Source organism: Adiantum capillus-veneris, chromosome 17, assembly GCF_014529385.1.
Source record: "Adiantum capillus-veneris isolate H3 chromosome 17, ASM1452938v2, whole genome shotgun sequence".
In the NCBI taxonomy this organism is placed as follows: domain Eukaryota; kingdom Viridiplantae; phylum Streptophyta; class Polypodiopsida; order Polypodiales; family Pteridaceae; genus Adiantum; species Adiantum capillus-veneris.
This window is the reverse complement of record NC_140947.1, coordinates 105539205-105559740: the sequence shown is the minus strand read 5'-3', so window position 1 is coordinate 105559740 and position 20536 is coordinate 105539205. Positions and strand designations below refer to the sequence as shown.

Below are 20536 nucleotides of genomic sequence, written 5' to 3'. Positions count from 1 at the left end.
GTGTAGCTCTCTGAAAGAAATCTGCAAGTTGTGATTGTCTCCCTCCCCTGGGTCTCTATAGGATGTTGCAGAAGTGTGTCCATGTGCCTCTGTATCTCTAGCAAGTAGCACCCCAGCTGTCTCTGATCTCGAGAGTGCATGATATCTCAGAAGGTAGGCTGCCCTCTGAATAGGGGGATGAGCTCGCCCCACCTTGATCTCTAGTCTGTGTGATGATACTCTGAGCTGACCAATCGCCACCCGTGAGCTATGTGGCATGTAGGTGTCCATATAGCGTGGTCATTGTATGCACCAGTCCTCCAGTATGGTAAGAAAATGGTCTCTATAGTGTGACATCTTCCGCCAGAGGGGAGATGTGATCCAAGTCTGTCTGATATAGAGCTGCTAGAGATCCTATCCGATCACTATGTTTGTGAGAGATGAAGCTCGGGGGAGTCCGGGTCGTACTGGAAAGGTGGCAAACTCTCCAGGTCAAGGTCGTGTGCTCCGAACCATGCTCTAATCTGTGTGTACCATGCTCGGTCGTATCCAGCCTCTGATATTTGTATAGCTGACTCAAATGCTTGTTGTGTGAGTCAGTCAGTCAGGAGCTCTCTCTGGATGAAGTAGACCGTCTAGAAGAGTGCCTCCACTACCATGGGGGTTGGGGGGGGGGGGGGGGGGGGGGGGGGGGGGGGGGTGGGGGCAAGCTCTACCCTGATGATGTCTGGCGGCACTGTGTGCTTTCCTCGAAACAAATGAGAAAGCATTTAGTTCTGTGGTCTCTCAATCCGTGCCCATTGGCTATCTGTCAATCCGGGTGCCCACACTACTGGCGGCCTGTGCCATGGAGAAGGGCCCCTGTCTGCTGGTGAATGTGACTCCCAGGTAGACGTAGGAGGTGACCACCTCTACTGGTCCTCCTGCTGATGTAAATGTGGTTGCTCCTCGAACTGCTCTGGAGGTGTGGAAGATCATAATATTTGTTTTCCCAAGATTCACTGTGAGTCCCTTGTCTGTACAAAACTCATCCAAAGCTCTCAAATGGCTATGTAGGCCCTCTAGTGACTCTGAAATCGGTCCAATGTCATCAGCATATAATGTGGATTGTGGTACCTGCTAGGTCCACTCCTGCCCCTCCTGCTTGTAGGATGTACTCGGAGATCTCGTCGATGTAGAGTCCCAAGAGGGTTGGAGAGAGGGGGCATCCTTGCTTAACACCAATGGTGCTAGCAATCGACTCTCACATACCGTTGTGAGCGGGATGAAAACACACACAGCGCCTCTATAACGACCCGACACACACTCTTGGGAAGATACACACACACACTATGGGGCACCACTCGGCTTACACAACACACCTGGCCGAGACAGGGAACACACCTCTGGAGTGAGAGGAGAGAGACTATCCACTTGCCCACTCCACACAGACACACACACACACATACACACCCAAAAAACTCAGCTCAAAAGAGGAGAATTTCTGATGTTTAGATACAAATGAGCTTGGGCCAACACCAATGGGGCAAACAGCTCACACAATATGGGTAAAAGATACCAGATTCAATCACAAATTGGAGAAGAAGCTTCACTCACCGGAGAAGATTACACAGAAAAACAGCAGAAAAAGAGTGAGGAATTTGGCAAAATGGATAGCGTCATCGCGTCCGGAACGGCCCAAAACCCCAGTCTACAATGTCAAAGTGCTCAAATCCGACCTCGGATGAGCAGTTTACGGCCAAAACAGGCTCCAAAAACCCAAAAAACACAGCTGCGGCTGTTCCTCCTCTCTTCTCCACGTTTTTTTATGGTCTTCTCTCTGTTTTTTCAGTTCCCACACTTAGCTTTATTACATGGGCACCCTTGGCCTTTTAGATGACCTCAAACGGACCCCGAACAGGTCAAAAAATGACCTCGCAGTGCATAGTTGTCACCTTTTTGCATCCATACGCACACCTGGCAATCATTTCTTTTCAATAATGCGTCTCGCAACCACGTGAAGTGGCCCCAAAAAAAGGTCCTCATGATGACCTTTCTGCATAATTCTCACAAGCAAACACCCACGTTGTGTCCGTCCTCATCTGCGTGCAAATATTGACCTCGTTCGCCCTCCTGACGCCACTAGATGCCATCTGACGCACCTGCTGACCTCACGTCGTCGGCCCGCGGATAGCTTCCTCGAGAAGTTTTACGCGCTACCAACTCCTCCTTATTGTAGAAAAACACAATGATACTAGTAACGATGAAAATCGATGCACTATGTACATGGTGTCCTACCTGTACACATGTGGGCCCCACGTAACCACCTGGCTCTGGAAAATGGGCAATACTTTATTTGATGCACCATGCATGGGTATGTACATATGCGCAATCCCTTGCTCCAAAAAACTCCTGACACCGTCTGGGCAGTGGTAAAACCTCTTCTTCCTCACCTTAGCCCCATCAATGAGGCACCGCGAAAGGAAGATGTGGTCGATAATTGAGAAGGTCTGTTTGAACCCTGCCTGGCTAGGAGCCCGTAGGCCCTCAGCCTCCCCGTAAGAACTAAGCTCAGCCTCAAGAACTGCCCCATATAGTTTGGCCATTGTTGGCCGATCATGATAGTCCTGTAATTCCCTCGGTCCAAAGTGTCTCCAGACTTGTGGATCGGCACAATGGTGTGCCTAGTCCACTCTTCTAGGAAGCCCTCCCCTATAGCCCGGTTGAATGCACATGCAATCAATGGGGCTATCGTGGCAGCGGCATAAATGAGGTGCTCACTCTGTAAATCTGTATGGTATGATGATCGGCGGTGTTGTAGTCGGTGGATGGCCTACTTGACCATCTCCGCTGTGAAGGAGGAGCTCATGGGTTGAGACCCGGGAGGTTGTGGAATCGGAGGCTCGTTCGGCACCTTATAGAGTTTCTCTGCGTAGTCTTGCCATACTTGTGGATCCTCAATGGGGGTATTCAATCGTGGCTTCTGGAGTGGCACTGTCCATGCTCATGAACAGGTGATATAGCTCTAGCTCATGTGCCTCCTCAAAAGCTCGCCACTTTCGGCGTGTGAGTGTCTTCATCTGGCAACTGGCCTCTCAGTGAGTGGTCGCTCCAAGAGTCCGTTGTGCGCACAGCCGACGGTAGAGGTCTCTGTACTCATCATCATACCAGCGGTTCTACGGCATGGTCCCTGGGAAGGGAGTGTGGACTGTATGGGTGGTGTGCGGGAAAGAGCTGATGGCTGATGTCTGAAGAACAGATGTGATGTGGGAGGCAAGCATAGGTAATGGTGTAGAGGGGTGGAGCAGGAGGAGTCCTTTCTCGACCTTTGTCGAGTATAAGGGGGCTAGCTCATGTGTGAAATGGATCGTGGTGTGTGAGATGCGTGTCATGGGTGTGTGGGTTTGGCGTCGCCAATGAGGGAGAGTGCAAGATAGGTGTGGTTGGCTCCAATCAGTATGGGGGGGATGGTGGAAGAGCTAAGTAGGTGGGTGGCCTCTTTAGGTGCCATAACGTAATCCACGGTGCCCCCCCCCCCCCCCGGCTGCAACTCAAATGTGGTATGCATGTCAATCCTCCTAAACTAGGCCATTGTGCCATCCTATTATAAATAACGAGGCGATGTTGAGAGCCTAATCTGAGCAAATGATGGCCGTACTTTGTGGTGCAAGTTGTGTCTGCTAACTCTCTCATGGTGGCCTCCTCTTGTAAGGCGAATAGTGCCATCGGGTCCTTTGTATCGTATGTCTCACACTGATTCCTACTTGTCTTGGTGTTGAAGTCTCCCATAAGGTAGACTTCCCCTAGCGTAGAGTACTCCATAATCTCATCTGACAGGCATGTGTATGGGGATGATCTCTCCTCCCTCTCCCATGCTGTCTCTACGGTAGCAAATCTGGAGCCTAAGGGGGCGAAGTAGCATAGGGCGATGTAGATAGTCCTAGCTTGTGATAGCTCAGAAAGTATCCAAAGGTAACGGGACTGTGGGTCTCGTGCAACAATCTGTATCCTGCTCCAGAGTCCCTGTCGGAAGAGTATAGCCACCCCTCCTGACCCTCGTGTGGTGTGCTCGCGGGTGCTCTCTCGATGTGAGGACTCCCACTGAAAGTCTTGAATCTTTGGTAGACTCCGCTTTGGACTCTCATGTGTCTCTGTCAGAAGAATGATGTCCCGTCCTCTCATCACCTCCTCAAGCCTCTCTGGGTGTGTCCATAGATCTCCGTTGCAGTTCCAACCGCGAGGTGGATCTCCTCGTGTCTCCCATAGGCCATGAGTCCCTATGCGATGGTCTTGCCATCAATGATGACCCTACCATCTCGGTATACTGCCTTCCTTTCTTCTTTACGAGCTTTCTTGACTCTAAGCATGCATGCTCGGCGGTGGTCATGTTGCATCTTGTTGAGGTCGTCGTCAAGGTAGATAGGGGGCCCCTCGAGCCCTCTTAGGATAACCCTTTCAGATGAAGGATGTTTGAGACTCCTCGGAGGTGAATTGGAGGATGAGGGCTCTTTTTTGTGGATCTTTGTCGGCTCTCCAAGCTTTGGAGAAGGGTGGCTCCTCGTCTTCTTTGTACCCGAGCTTCATGCATAGGGCTTTTCCATCACTCTCGTGTCTGGACCCCTCCTCTTCTTTGATGCCAATCACTCGTACATTGAGACAACGGGCTTGTCGCATCTTCTCTTCCTCAATGGTTGTGTGTATAATGAGCGCTTCATCTATTTGGGCTTCCGCTTTTGCCTCCTTTTTTATGTTCTTGATTACTTCAACCCATCCTTGCTTGGTAGCCTCCAATTTGTCGTTGATGCTTGCCGTGAGAGCTTTGGTGATCTCCTCTTTGAGGGCTTCCTTGGCTTCTGATTTGATCTCTCCTTCTTCGGGGGTGAGGGATGCGTTAGAAGCACGGAGGAGGTCGATTTGCTCCTTAAGCTCTTCCTTTTCTTTCTTCCATTCTTCTTTCTTCCATTCTTCTTTCTCCTTCTCTCTCTTCTCCTCCCACTTCTCCTTCTCCTTCTTCCATGTTTCCTTCTCCTTGGTCAATCCTTCGACCTCTTTCTCAAGCTTGTAAACCGATTAGTGAAGCCATCAAAGGTATACGCGATGTAGGACGTCATCTTATCATCCGGCTTGGTCATCTCCAGCCGCTTGGTCATCTCCTCCTTCGAGGCGTTTTTCGGCACGTGGGGGGGAGGGGGGCGCCCCAGGGCGTTCTAGTATGGTTCGCGCAGCAACTAGGGTTCATGCAGGTCAGCCACGTGGCGCAGCCAGCTAGGGTTTGCGCAGGTCAGCCAGCTAGAGAGGTCTCTGATTCCATTTTTGTGTAGGTCAGCTACAGAGGCAGGCTCAGGCAGCTAGGAAATCGCCATAACCATACACAGACACACACACACACAGAGAGAGAGAGAGAGAGAGAGAGAGAGAGAGAGAGAGAGAGAGATGAAATGAAAGGCAAAAGCCCCGTTGACCTGCCCAATAACACAATTACAAAAGGCAAACCACTGGTAATCTGAGAAAAATCCCACAAAGCTGCCAATCATTGCAACATCCAGGTACCACCTATTCCCAATAGATCCTCATATGCTCAATACAACAAAAAATACACGCCCGAGACTCAGAGCTCTTATGCATCCAAAACGTAAGCTCTCCAGGCCCAGCGTCCAAATAAAATGCAGTCCTATATTATTTGTCAGACCCACTTGGAGCTCCAAGAAACAGCACAACTAAGGAAAGAAGGGAGACGCCATGTGCGTGTGTGTGTGTGTGTGTGTGTGTGTGTGTGTGTGTGTTGGGGGGGGGGGGGGGGGGGGGGGGGGGGGCTTTTAACCATGAAACTTCACATACCTCTCTATCAGACCTGTGCCTCTTGAAATCATCATAAGCCTCCTTGACAGCATTCAGAACAAGGACAAACGAGAGTGGTACCACTGTAGTGGCCCACCCTGTGGGTGATAGGCCTGGGATGAGTTGAACAACAGCATTCATAAGAAAGTAGAGATTAGCAGCCCGCGAAAATTGCTGGAACAGGTTGATTGGTATAAATGTGAATATATTGTACTTTGAGGTCACAAGCTCATTGCCACAAAACCTGCATAAATAAATGGAGAACTTACAAAAAGTTAAGCAAGGTATCATTGACATGACCAGAAACAAAAAGAAAGGCTCCTTAAAAAAACTCATTATCATGTTGAACAAAAAATGAAAAACCGTACTCTCTAGATTGCAATGCATGTACACGAGTGCTCTCAGTCACGTGCATCCGCACAGTGCGGTAACTTTGAATGCTCTGAGTATCTGAAACCTGCAATATTTGCACACACTTTCATTTAGTTTAAAATTATCATTTGTTACAAAGACCTCCATACAAATACGCAATGTCCCTTCATGAAACTTGATGCATGGGTAAATCTTTAGATTACACTCTATATATAACCAATCCCTAAAGCCAAGCATACTAGCATGCACCTTATGTGCATGGATACAACCTCCTACATAGGAATCCCTAACACATGCTTCTCATGCTATGCACACATGCTACACATTATAGCCACATGCTACATGTTGTAGCCCACATTCTACTTGCCCTTGACCATTTGTGTTGCATATCCCTCTCACCTTTATTTCCACCTTCCATCTTGAGCCTACATAAGGCCACTATTCTAAACTTATATTCTCTCTCTCATTCTAATCAATCAAGCAAGTTTCCATTCATTGTATTGAGTACACTCTATCCAATCTACTCACTCTCTATTGCTATGGTGGTCACACAATGATGAATGCCACATTGGTCTATCCACCATAGCACTTACATGTGGTGCCAGAGCTAACACGTAATTAGTACCTTCTAATTACAATGGTTAGATCCCTATGCTAAACTTAGTGCTCTCTCTCTCTCTCTAAGCACGAAGTTGAATCATAACCCTTTAGGCTAATGACTATTCAATTTCAATCATCTCTAGCATTGATTTTTTGGGCACGTCTATAAGATCACTACCCTTGCCAATGACTGGTAGGAATTGGATTGAGCATAAGGTTGTGTGCGATTTTTTCTTCTTCATTAGGCTTGCTTAATTATGTGTGTATTGCTTTTTGCTTTTCTCGTTTTCTCCAAGCCAATTCACCTTGTTAGAGAGCATGACTTTATTTCCACCTTCCATCTTGAGCCTACATAAGGCCACTAAACTTGTATTATCTCTCATTCTAATCAATCAAGCAAGTTTCTATTCATTGTATTGAGTACACTCTATCGAATCTACTCAGTCTCTATTGCTATGGTGCTCACACAATGATGAATGCCACATTGGTCTATCTACCATAGCACTTACATGTGGTACCAGAGCTAGCACGTAATTAGTATTTTTTAATTACAATGGTTATCTCTATGCTAAACTTAGTGCTCTCTCTCTAAGCACTAAGTTGAATCATAACCCTTTAAGTTAATGGCTACTCAATTTCAATCATCTCTAGCATTGGTTTTTTGGGCACGTCTATACGATCACTACCCTTGTCAATGACAAGCAGTAATTAGATTGAGCATTAGGCTGTGTGAGAATTTTTCTTCTTCAATAGACTTGCTTGATTATGCATGCATTGCTTTTTTCTTTTCCGTTTTCTCCAAGCCAATTCACCTTGTTAGAGAGCATGACTTGAACTTTGGAATGTATGTGTGTGCATAGAGGTTTCCACAACCTTTCGATTGCACTAACTTATACTCTATTTGGCTCAAGCATTGGGAAATAACATCTTGATTAAGTTTTCATGCATTGTGCTTGACAAATTCCCTGAAGCTTTTGCTCATTGTGTTCATGCATTGTGCTCGACAATTTCCCTTAATCTTCTGCTCATTGTGTTCATTAAGCCCTTGATTAAAATGTGTGTGTGTGAGTTGGGCGGGGGGGGGGGGGGGGGCGGGGGGCGGTTTGCTTGGTGGGGGCACTCCTTGCTAGTAGCTTATTGCATGCACGGCATATTGCGTCTTCTCGTTGTCTCAAATGCCATGAAGCTGAGGAGACTGTGCCACACTTATGGTGGGGTTGTCGCTGCTCCAAATCCTTCACTCAGCCTCAGCAAGTGTCGGCTGCTTTTCGGCTATGTTTTCCTTCCGTCACTTTTCACACATTGTTTTGTCTTTTTGGGATGCTCCTATCTCCGCAGTCTCAGTTTATGTTATTTTTTAATAAGGTCACATTTTGGGTTTTGTGGGCCAGTTGGCACCTCCACAACTCATTAATGTTTCAAGGCACACATGTTGACCCGTTTCCCTATTTCAAATTGTCTCTTGGTCAAGCGCTACATTTCGCTCATGATGCTTGGGACATCACTCCTTATTCTTAGAGGATTTACTTTGACTATTTCTAGCCCTTAGAGCCTCATGGTGCTCCAATTTTTGTATCTCTTTATTTTTCGTGTGAATTGCTCGCTTTCAAGTTTCCCACTTGTAAATTCCATGAACAAGATTTACCACAACAAAAAGAGCATGTGTGTGTGTAGGAAAGAATAGGTGTGCGTTGGTGCACCCAAAACATGTCGATGCCAGATATGGGCTCATGCAAGGGTATGGATGCATACAGGTGCACGTAATGGTGCTAGGGCAGGTGTCTAAAGCCATAGCAACGAGAGGATAGCGGAAATGTATGCTTTAAGCAGCTTTTTAGGCCAAAAGTGCAGCTGAGTGGTCCAGATGGGATGACAGGTCGAGATGTCCGAAATGCCAAAATAGTGTCTTGAAAGGTAGTGCTCAGTGTGCTCTAGAAGTCGGTCCAGACGGCTCGTCAAACGAAGCCCCGGTGCTCTAGATATTGCAGTTTAAAGAAAGGGTATGTAGCAGATCCCCGACGAACAGGGCAGCTGGGGATAGGTGGCTCGGGTTGATGTCAGTGCATATGTGTGTAGTGCTCGAGTTGTGGAGCATGCCTGTCTTCTCGGATTGTGAATCGGAGCTCTGGTTAGCAAGTTAAGGTCAGTTGAGGATTTTCCGGGGGCCGGGTTTGAGCCCACTTGGCCGCATTGGGGGATGTGCCACTTGGCAGTTTCTCGGCCTCGCCAAGATTCTTGGTGGAAGTGAGCACCATATGGAGTTAGCACAAATCGGTTGCACATCAATCGGATATTCGGTTAGTCAGATACAGCTAGATGAAGTTGGGATCATTTGGCAGTGAGAGGCATGCAGATGCATTTCCCGGTTTTTCGCGGCCTCAGATAGCTAGCTCAGAGAAGTCGAAATGCAGTGGGGTTTGCACGGCTCGAGAGCCAACTCAGTGAAGATCCAGCACGGTTTTGAGGCTTGGCCATCGGGTCCGGGAGCAATGAATGGGAGCCTACAGAAAAGAGCCAAAAGGGGGGAAAAAAAAAAGGTTAAATACTTATGTTTTGGTTGGCTTAAGGGGCCATGAGGCCCATGACTGCCACGTGTCGGGGGGCATAGCCCCACATGCGCAGAGAAGGGCCTGGAGAGCGCGCTTTATAGGCTGGGCCATGCACACCCATTGGCATACAAGGTGGCGAGGAGAGCTTGGAGCTCTTGGCTATGGTGTTGAGCGATGGCAGCGTTGGGGGCTCTGCGTTGGGCGGAATTGCCGGCGATTTTGGCCGCGACTGGCGAGGCGGGGCGACGCGATGGCGCGCCCGCGCGCGTGCCGGTCTGTTAACGCCCAGGTGACATGGCCACCCGCCCATGAGGGGGCCGTTTCCCGCAGACCAAATCCGCCCACAACCTTTTTTGAGGGCAATGTGAATCCCTAGGAGCAACGACGGCGCTGTCGTTGCTCCCTAGAGGGTGCTCGTGTGTAGAGTAAAGTGTGAAGCCTCGGGATAAGCACCAAGCTAGTCAAAGTCAAGCTGAGCCTCCCAAGGGGAGTGCCAAATGTCGGCCTACCATGAAAAATGCCTAAAAACTCAAAAACGAGCCCAATAAAGGGGAGAAACCTTTTGTAACAAGGGAGCTCTTGGTTTTTTTTCACTGTACGTGTAAGAGAGCAAGTGAAAGAGAGAGTGAGAAGATCAGAGGAGCATTGTAATGGGGTTTGGAAGCTATTAATGGACAACCCTCTTGGCCAATTGTGCCGTGTCGCTTCCCCCTTCCCCTTTTCTCTTTGCCGTCTCGTCTGATGCCAGCCGCCGTGCCGTTGAAGCGTGTGTACGCCCAGATTGTTGGTGCTTTGCAAAAAAGAGAGAGAGAGAGAGAGAGAGAGAGAGAGAGAGAGAGAGAGAGAGAGAGAGAGTAAATGTGTGTGTGGAGGGAGGTAGAGCGTGTGCAGTGAGGTGTGGACTCATTTTGCGATCTTGGAAAGCGCGTGTGCGCTTGGGAACTGTGCAGGTAAAGCGGATTATGTGCAGATTGTCGTTTTGAAGGTGTCTTCGAGTGGATTGGGGTGTTGTGTTGACCCTAGGCTATAGAGAGGCATCGTCAGCTGTCCCGGGCATCGACCCCCATTCCCCCTCTCCATATTCTGGTGCCCCCACTGAGGAGCACGCTGATTGCTCGGGTTAGTGAAGGAAAATACAGGTTTTCGTATAGGTAAGGTTGGCATCTCGAAGTTATGGTCCGATTTTTACAGGTGAAGAGAATCCAGACGAATGGCTTGCAGATTTTGAATTGTACATGTTGTCTTTGCGAATGCCTAATGAGGACAGCAAGATGCAAACTTTCCCTTTGGTGATGCGCGGAAAGGCCAAACTGTGGTTCGAAGCTTTGGAGATTGAGCCGAGACAGGCATGGCCGGCTCTACGGACAAGATTTTTGCATGATTTTCATAAAGAAGCTTCTCCAGTCGAGATGGATGCGAAGCTAAAATCTCTAAAGCAGGATGTAGGTGAGGAATTCAGCTTGTTTCTGGATCGTTTTGAAGTATGTTGGGCAGAGTTAGCAGCAGCTATGCAGCTAGCCAATGGTGAGTACTTCGAATTGGATAAGTTTACGGCATGCTTACATCAGAAGGTGAGAGAGAAAGTGGACTTTGAAAGCCCAAAGAACTACAATGGGGCAGTGGCAATTGCAAGGTCGAAAAGTAGAAAAATTTAAAAAAAGATAGAGTAGGGCATAACAGGTTATGAAGCAATGGCACCTGTTCAACCACAAAGCCCTCGAGAGTCAACTCAACAGGAAAATCAAGGGAATAGGGCTACGGTTGCTATTCCACAGCAGTGGATACGTACGGTTCAGGATCTATCAGAGCAGATGCAAGAGCTTCGATTGAGTGTGATGGAGAGGGGACAGCTGAGAGGAGCAAGGGGCAGGGCAAGACCTCTACCTGGAAGGTGCTATAATTGCAGCGAAGAAGGGCATTATGCACCCGACTGTCCCCATCCGGTGAGGGAAAGAGGTGGTATCTACCCATTGTTTGGTAGAGGGAGAGGCCAAGCACAGTTTAATGGCCCAAGGGAACAGGTAATCGAGAATCCAGTGCAACAAGCCCAAACGGATGGCGGTGAAGTCCCTAGGGTGAACATCATTGGGGTGGATAAACAGGATGTCGAAGTGTTGGCTAACAAAAGAGCTAGAGCTGAAAGAGAGACCGAGACCGAGCGGGAGACTAGAGCTCATAAAGGCAAAGGGAAGGTATACGAGGGGAAAGAGAAGCCTGAAACTAGTAAGAAAAGAAGGCGTCGCAGGATTAAACAAACAGATTTCCAGCTTGAGCGCGGCCATCCAAAGTATGATTTGGTGAGTGATGTCCAAAGTCAAAGAGCTAATATTACTTTTGGACAGTTGTTGGCATTGAACCCAACATTGAGGTGACAGTGGTCGACTAGTGTTAGCACTAGGCTACCAAGGGGTAAAGGCAATGTGCAGGCGGTGCAAAATATGGCACTCAGGGTAGGTAGCCCGACGGATGTTCTTCCTTTGGTGGATGATGTCATCGAGAAAAGGATGCAAGTTCAAGCCTATATAGATGGCGGAGCACAGGTTTGCGTCATGACGGAAGCTGCGATGAAGGAAACAGGGGTCAAGGCCGTAGCCAAGTCGAATGTGCGTATGAGGATGGCTAACCATGCTAAAGCTAGGTGTTTGGGCATGGCCCAGGATGTAAGAGTGAAAGTGATGGGCATAGAGTGCCTGATCGACTTCTTTGTGATGAAAGCTGGGGATAACACATATCCTATCATCTTGGGTAGGCCGTGGCTGTTGGCAATAGGTGCCAAACAGGACTGCGAAAGTAAAGTGTTTACCCTACCTGATAAAGAGAAAGGAAGACAAGTGGTGCTGGATCTGAAGACCAAGGAAAGCCATTTTCATCCAATAGCGGCTAGAGACGAAGAGGACACCACCAGCTATGAGTATGAGACTGAAACGGCCTATGATGAGGGCTATACAAATACGGAGGAAGAAGAAAGTGAGGATGACATGCTCAAGATTGATGCTGACTTGTTTGGGGTCACTGTGGAAGAGCCTTGCGTGAAAGAGGAGGTGCAAGCACAGGTGCATGCCATAGGTACTGAAGAGGTGGTCAATATGCTAAGTGGAGACTTGACCAAGAAGGAGAAAGAAAGCTATGTCGAGTTGTGTGCATCTTTTCCAAACCTATTTGCAAAGGAGTATAAAGATCTGAGAGGAGCCAAGGGTGTTGAGCACAAAATAGCCCTCAAGGATACAAACCTAAGGTGCAGAAGCTAAGGAGATTGGGTGAAATTCAAAAGGAAGCCCTTTGGCAGGAGATCAATCAGTTACTGGATGCAGGTATTATATACCCCGTAAAGGAATCAGAGTGGGTTTCCCCAGTAGTTATCACTCCTAAAAAGAATGGGAGATGGCGGGTGTGTGTCGACTATAAGCCATTAAATGCTGTGACCAAGAGGAATCACTACCCATTGTCGTTTCAGGATGAGATTTTGAATCAGGTGGCTGGCCACGAGAGGTATTCCATTATGGATGGGTTTTCAGGTTACTTTCAAATAGGGATTGCTCTTGAAGACCAACTGAAGACGACATTCATATCTCCATGGGGTTGCTTTGCCTATCGCAGGATGCCGTTTGGATTGGTGAACGCCTATGCCACCTTCCAAGACTGGATGAATAGGGTGTTTGGTCCTTATTTGGGCAGGTTCATTAGAGTTTTCATGGATGACATTGGATGTTATAGCTCAAGGGCAGATCATTTGTCAAAGCTACGACTATGTTTTCAGAGGCTGGATGAAGAGGGAGGCCAGTTGAACCCCAAGAAGTGCAAATTAGCACAACCCCGAGCATCATTGTTGGGCCATGTGGTGTCACAAAATGGGATTGAAGCAGATCCAGAAAAGGTCAAGGCTCTAGTCTTGATGGAGCCTCCTCCCAGTGCACAGGCTTTGGCATCGTTCGTGCACAGGCTGAAGTATCTGTCAAGGTTTTTTTGGATGTTGTCGCAGTATGTATACCCCCTTCAAAAAAGGGCACAGCTAGTGCATGGTTTTAAATGGGATGAAGAGGCTCAAGTAGCTTTTGACAAGGTGAAAGAAATTTTGTGTCAACTACCTACGGTGTGTCCTCCAATCATGAAGATGATTTTTATGTTGCCATGACGGTAGGCACTGTGGCCATTGGGACAGTACTATTGTAAAAGGTGGGAAGGAGCTATAAACCTATTTATTTTGAAAGCAGGGTGATAAGTCCTGGGGAGGCAACTACACTGAAGCCGGACAGTGGGTGATGGCCTTAGTTTTTGCTTGCAAGAAGTTCAAGGTGTATCTCATCGTGCGAAAGTTTTTTGTACTAACGGCCAATAACTTATTGCCAGAAGTAGTGTTACACTTGAAGCCAAGGAAACGGATCATGAAATGGGTGATAGAGCTACAAGAATTTGAGTTTGAATTCAAAGTTGACCATACAAGTCGATCTCACTTGGCAGATATTCTAGTCAGCAAGGCGGTTGATTTGCCGATCTATCCCATGGTGGTGCGGGATGAAACCAAGGAAGAGCTTGACTTAGCGGAAGCTTTTACCATGTGGTTTGATGGAGCATATAGAAGGGTAATACAAAAAGCAGGTGGAGGTGTGGTGATACGAGATCCACGCAACAGGGTGATCTTTTCAAAAGCCTACGACTTGGAGGATGTGCATACCAATAATGAGGCGGAGTATCTTACCCTCCATTTAGGTTTGAAACAGTGTGTCGAGTTTGGTATATCGAGGTTGGTGGTGAAAGGTGATGCACTGTTAGTCATCAAGCAGTTATTGGGCCAATGGCAGGCGAAACGGGATTCATTAAAGCATTGGTTCTATGCCATCAAGAAGTTGCTGAAGTTTTTTGAGGAGGTTCAGTTCAAGCATGTTAGAAGAGATCAGAACCAAGAAGCAGATCAGCTTGCCAGCAGCAAAGTACAAGTGCAGATTGCAGGTATATATGTGGCCCCAACCACCTATGCTGGTCGTGAAACCTTGAAAGAGATTGAAGACTTTTTGGATACCGGTCAATGCTCTGAAAGATTGTCAAAGTTACAAAAGCGGAGGGTAGTACAGAAATCTGGCAAGTTTACACTGATAGGGGAGGATCTTATGACCTATGGACGGGATGAAGTGCTGCAAAGGGTACTTTATAAGGAAGAAATCGGTATGGTGTTGCAACAATGTCATGAGGAAAGTGGGCATCAAGGTAAAGACCAGGTTTTGTTTCGAATCTTGAGAGCAGGTTTTTGGTGGCCGTCGATAGTACGTGACGCGCACTATTGGTGCAAAACCTGCCATGAATGTCAGACTATGGGCGAGAGGAGGCTGATAGCCGAATCACAGGGAGCTATCATTGCCCGAGATGCTTTTGAGAAGTGGGGCTTGGATGCCATTGGTCCACTCCCGAAGTCGGCAAGCGGTAAAAAATACATTGTAGTGGCGATTGACTACCTTACTAGGTGGGTCGAGGCCAAGGCTGTCAAAGAGGTAAATGCAAATGTGGTGGCTCAGTTCGTGTTTGACAGCATTTGTTGCCGTTTTGGTGTTCCATGGGCGTTGATCTCTGACAGAGGCCAAGGATTTCGAAGCAAATTGGTGCGGGCTTTAGTGGAAAAGCTGGGTATCCAACACCGCTTCTCTTCGCCATATCACCCGCAGTGCAATGGTCTGGTAGAGAGTGCCAATGGGCAGATTGTGAAGATGTTGACCAAATATGTTTATAAGCAAGTGACAGAGTGGGAGGTGAACTTGGAGAAGTGTTTGTGGGCCTACCGCACATCCTACAAGGTGGCACAAACTTCACTCCATTTGATCTGGTATATGGTAAAGAGGCGGTTTTGCCAGTGCATGCACAACTAGGTGCATTGAAGGGTATGTGGCGTGTCAGTGCCACTCAACAGGGCGTGTTGCAAGATCGGATCACTAGTTTGGAGGCTTTACAGATGGATAGGGAGGCTTTACAGATGGATAGGGAGGCTGCGGCAGCCTTTTATGTGAAACAGAGGGATAAGCGAGTGGCAAAGTTCAACAAGAGCTTGTCGAACAAGGAGATTCAAGAGGGAGATCTGGTGATGAAGTACGAGAGCTACTTGGACTTCACCTTCCAAAAGAAGTTCAAGAAGAAATGGACGGGTCCGTACAAAGTGCATAGAGCCTTTCCGAATGGGACCTATCAGCTGGTGAGAGCCAATGGCAAGCATTTGAGGCATAGGGTGAACGGGGTGCGGCTCAAACTGTACTTTGCCAGGGGGTTAGTGCCTGACGTACACCAGATTGTAGCTACGGGGGTTGGGCAACCAACCTAGATAGAGGGAGCTTATGAAGAGAGAGGACACCTTGTACATACTCTGTACATAGCATAAACATACTGTTGGGGTATAAAGCCCAATGTGGTCGCCCAGGTAAGTGGGCGGGCCGCCAGGTATGTACACATATTCTTTTGTTAAAACCTAATAAGAACTCACTATGCTCTACACATTACAGTAGAGCGAGTTCACCATATCGTCGTGCTCTTCTTCTCGCACTCTCTCTTGCGTCGCACTTCCACTCGTACTCCTTCAACTGGTATCAGAGCTCAGATCGAGGCTCGGGGTAGCACTGCAGGAGGCTAGAGTCACCAGCTCAGATTGGAGTGAAATTCGACAAGCGAGACACGGCCCCAAATCCTGTGGGTAAGCCCGAAGGACTTGGTGTTCTCAGAATTTCATTCTGAGGTCATCTCCGCCACCGTTTGGCTTCGACAAAGGTCTGCGCAGGCCATTTTCGACTACGTGGTCTCGACGGGTGCAGATCCGACTGCAAATTTGGGGTTTTTCGGCCTACAACTGCAGGTGCTGAGGATATCGACACTCCCAGAGTGTTGATTTGTGGCTGTCTACACATCGAAGGACGGCTCACAGTTCTTGGAGGCGTGTCACATACGACACGGGCGCATCTACACACAGACTGTAGGCGACATCCACTAGTTCATCAGGTAGCTTGTGTTTGCTGCTTGATATTCCAGATTTCATCCTGACATTGCAGGTACTTCCACATGGGATGTATTGTCAAAGATGATGTATGTCTCTTGAGGGTTTGTTGGCTGTGAGTCACGCAGCAAACAACCGCCGTAGCGGTTACAGCATACAGTGGGATATTTCTGGATGTATGACTTTGTGGGAAGTCTATGTACTGTCAGATTTACTGCAGCCTTTGTTGAGGGTCGAGTGAGGTTTTATTGAGCTGGGGGATTCTCGAATGTTGAGATCCTTTCGGTGATACAGGTCTTGGAGCGATCCCTCGAGCACCCTTAGATAGGCAGCTAGGATGTATTGACTGTGAGTTAGACAGTTGGGATTGCATCTTTGCTTTACTGCCGTTGAGGCATTGTCGCAGTCTATGCTTACAGGACAGTGACAAGACAGTCAGAGACAGTACAGGTGCAGGACAGGTTTACCCACAGCTTACAGTGTCAGAGAGACAGTGTTTTTTGAGCTGTTTTTTTGTCTGTTTTGAGTACACCAGAGCCATTTTACAAAGGAGACTCTGCCGAAATTTATGCAGAATCTGAAGCTTTCTTGGTTCATTTGACGGGTTGATATTGGTTCAGAGGTCAGTTTACAGGGGAAACTCTGCCGAATTTTTCCCACGAAAGTAAACCACTGTGAAGCGTAGCTATGGCTGGATCACAGGACACTGCTCTTTACAATATCAAGAAGCTGGATGGAACCAATTTCCCATTGTGGAAGAAGCAGATTTAGCACGTGTTGGTACAAAAGAAGCAGATAAAACCTATAAAGCTCAAGGGGATAAAACCAGAAGATATGGACGAAGATGAATGGAGCGAAATGGATGAATTGGCACTTTCTACCATTATGCTGACTTTGGCAGAAAGCGTTTACTTCAATGTAGCAGACGAGATGTCGGCTTATCAAGCATGGTTAAAGCTGAGTGATCTTTATGAGAAGCAGAGTGCAGCTTCACAGGTATACTGGCTTAAGAAGCTTGTTGACTTGAAGATGAAAGAAGGGACACCTATGTCCAATCATCTGAATGAATTCAACACAATCTACAGTCAGATGTCAGCTCAAGGTGTCAAGTTTGATAAACATGTTAGAGCTATGTTCCTGTTGATCACATTGCCGGAAAATTGGGACACTTTTCGCACAGCTTTGAGTAATTCTGCACCTCCAGATGGTTTGAACATAGCAGGTGTAGAAGGAAGTCTGCTTACTGAAGAAACCAATAGAAAGACAATGGACAAAGGCAAAGGAACAGCCTTAGTTGTCAGGGGAAGGACCAAAGAAAAGTACAAAGGTGGAAAGAGGAATCAGTCTCGTAGCAAGTCCCGCAGTGCTAAAGGCAAGAGTGACATAGAATGCTACCATTGTGGCAAGAAGGGTCACATGAAAAGAGACTGCAGAGAATGGGAAGCAGAAAAAGGCAAAGAGAAAGCTGAAGACCATGGTGAGAAGAACAAGTCCTCAGTGAAGATTCAAGAAATAAATGTGACAAACACTGTTGCAGAGGATGACAGTCTAGTGTCAGGAGACATCTACTTCTTGAAGAATACAATGGACTCAGCTCTTCTTACAGCATCTGATGGAAATGCACTGAGTGACTGGATTATAGACTCAGGGGCATCACTTCATGTGTCTCCAAACAAGGAGTGGTTTACCTCTTATGTGACCACTAAAGATCATGTTCGGCTAGGCAATGGGCAGACATGTGAGATCTTAGGTGTTGGAGATGTTCAATTGAAGTTTCAGAATGGCTCTTCTTTCACGCTGAAGAATGTGAGACATGTTCCCGCAATTACAAAGAGCTTGATCAGCACAGGTTTACTTGATGATGCTGGCTACATCACCACTTTTGGACAGAACATGTGGAAGATATCCAAGGGTTCTATGACAGTAGCACATGGAGTAAAGTCTGGAGGACTTTACATGATTTATGTATCAAATGTCTCTAAAAATGTAATCAATGTAACCGAGCAGCCGAACGTTTCTTTGTGGCATAGCTGGTTAGGACATATGTCCAAGAAGGGAATGGAAATCTTGTCTCGTTCTGGTTATTTGCCTAGCTTTTCATTTAATGATTTTGAATTCTGTGAACATTGTCTGTATGGTAAGCAAACACAGCAGCCACATAAGCATAGAAGCAGTAGAAGAGATACAGAGTTGGCACTTGTTCATAGTGATTTGTGTGGACCTATGCCTAACCTATCTCTAGGGGGAGCTTCTTACTTTATGACATTTATAGATGATTACTCGAGAAAAGTATGGGTTTACTTTCTCAAGCACAAGGATGAAGCATTTAGTGTTTTCAAAACGTTTGTGACACTTGTGGAGAATCAGAGTGGCAAGAAGCTTAAATGCTTACGCACTGACAATGGTGGAGAGTATGTTTCAAAGGCCTTTTAGGACTTTTGTGAGTCAAAAGGTATAAAACGTGAACTTACTGCTCCTTACAATCCTCCTCAAAATGGTGTTGCTGAGAGGATGAATAGGACCATACAAGAGAAGGTCAGAAGTATGTTGTCTAATGCACAACTGCCAAATGGGTTTTGGGCTGAAGCTGTATCAACAGCTGTTCATCTTGTAAATAGATCTCCTAGCAAGGTTTTGCAGAAGGATTCAGTGCCAAAGATGGTATGGTCAGGCAAAATGCCCTCATACAAGCATCTCAGAGTCTTTGGTTGTGAGGCATATACTCACGTTCCAAAGGAATTTAGGAACAAACTTGAGCCAAAGAGTAGAAAGTGCATCTTTCTAGGCTATGGTAATTCTGGTGAGATGGGGTACAGACTTTGGAATCTTGAATCTAGAAAGGTTGTCCGCAGCAATGATGTTCACTTTAATGAATCCAAATATCATTCTAAACCAGAGAGGGTTGAGGAGATTAGAAGAGTTGTCTTCCAAGAAGATGGACCTGCACGTGCAAGACATAATGTCAGGGCTCAAGAGGAGCAAGAACAGGATAGAGTGGAACCACAGGTTGTGGCTGAGCCTGAGCCACCTATTGTGCGTAGATCTGGACGTATCACGCGACCTCCTGATAGGTTTCTTCCATCTATGAACTATGTCATGTTGACTGATTGCAATGAGCCTTCATGTTACAAGGAAGCAGTGCAAATGAAGGACTCCGGGAATTGGCAATTGGCCATGCAGTCACAGATGACAGCTCTGCATAAAAACCAGACATGGAAGCTAGTTAAATTACCACGGGGCAAAAAGGCTCTACCTTGTAAATGGGTTTACAGATATAAGATCACCGCTCATGATAGTCAGCCAAAGTACAAAGCAAGGCTTTAAGCAAGAAGGCACTGACTTTGATGAAGTCTTCTCTCCGGTGGTCAAGATGACTACATTGAGATGCTTTCTTGCATTGGTTGCCATATTAGATTTGGTGTTGCACCAAATAGATGTCAAGACAGCATTCTTGCATGGTGATTTAGATGTGGAAATTTACATGCAGCAGCCAGAAGGGTTTGTTGAGAAAGGCAAGGAAGATTGGGTATGCCAGTTGTTAAAGAGTCTTTATGGCTTAAAACAATCACCGAGGGCATGGTACCATAAATTCCACAAGTTTATGCTTTCTCAAGGCTACAAACGTAGTGAGTTCGATCACTGTCTATATACAAAGAAGACTAACGATGGCAGTTGGCTGATCCTTATTTTGTATGTGGATGACATGTTGATTGCTGGCAAGCACTTGGAAGAAATTTCAGCTTTGAAGTCAAAGATGGCAAAATCGTTTGACATGAAAGACATGGGTGAGGCAAGTCATATACTTGGTATGCGCATTGAGAGAGACAGATCAAAGAAGTTGATTTGGTTATCTCAAACAGAGTATATTGACAAGGTTTTGCAACGTTTCAATATGGAGAAGGGAAAGGCATTGAGTGTTCCATTGCCACCATATGTGAAACTTAGCAAACAAGATTGTCCTGTGTCTGAGGAAGAACAGGCTGAAATGGATAAGATTCCATATGCGTCTGCAGTGGGTAGTTTGATGTATGCAATGATTGCTACTCGCCCAGACATTGCATTTGCAGTGGGAGTAGTAAGTCGATACATGTCAAACCCAGGCAAGAAACATTGGGAGGCAGTGAAAGGAATATTGAGATACCTGAAAGCTACAAAGAGTATGCGTATATGCTATGGGAGTCAGGAGCTAAGTGTAAAGGGTTTTACAGACTCAGATTATGCAGGTGACTTAGACAACCGAAGGTCTACGTCAGGG

General features: G+C 46.9%; 1 protein-coding gene across 4 annotated transcripts in view; it reads right to left on the bottom strand.

The window, feature by feature from the left end:
• The window catches only part of LOC147437829 (uncharacterized), a 226120-nt gene that overhangs the window by 185532 nt on the left and 20052 nt on the right, over positions 1-20536 (bottom strand). For 3 of the 4 annotated variants that reach the window (XM_086487273.1, XM_086487274.1, XM_086487275.1), the window contains exons 2-3: positions 6165-6253; positions 5797-6040 (exon numbers count right to left, since the gene is read on the bottom strand). In XM_086487273.1, coding sequence (XP_086343399.1) covers positions 5797-6040; positions 6165-6253 — 333 coding nt within the window. The remainder of the gene's footprint in view (positions 1-5796; positions 6041-6164; positions 6254-20536) is intronic. The other variant, XM_086487276.1, reaches the window with a different exon arrangement.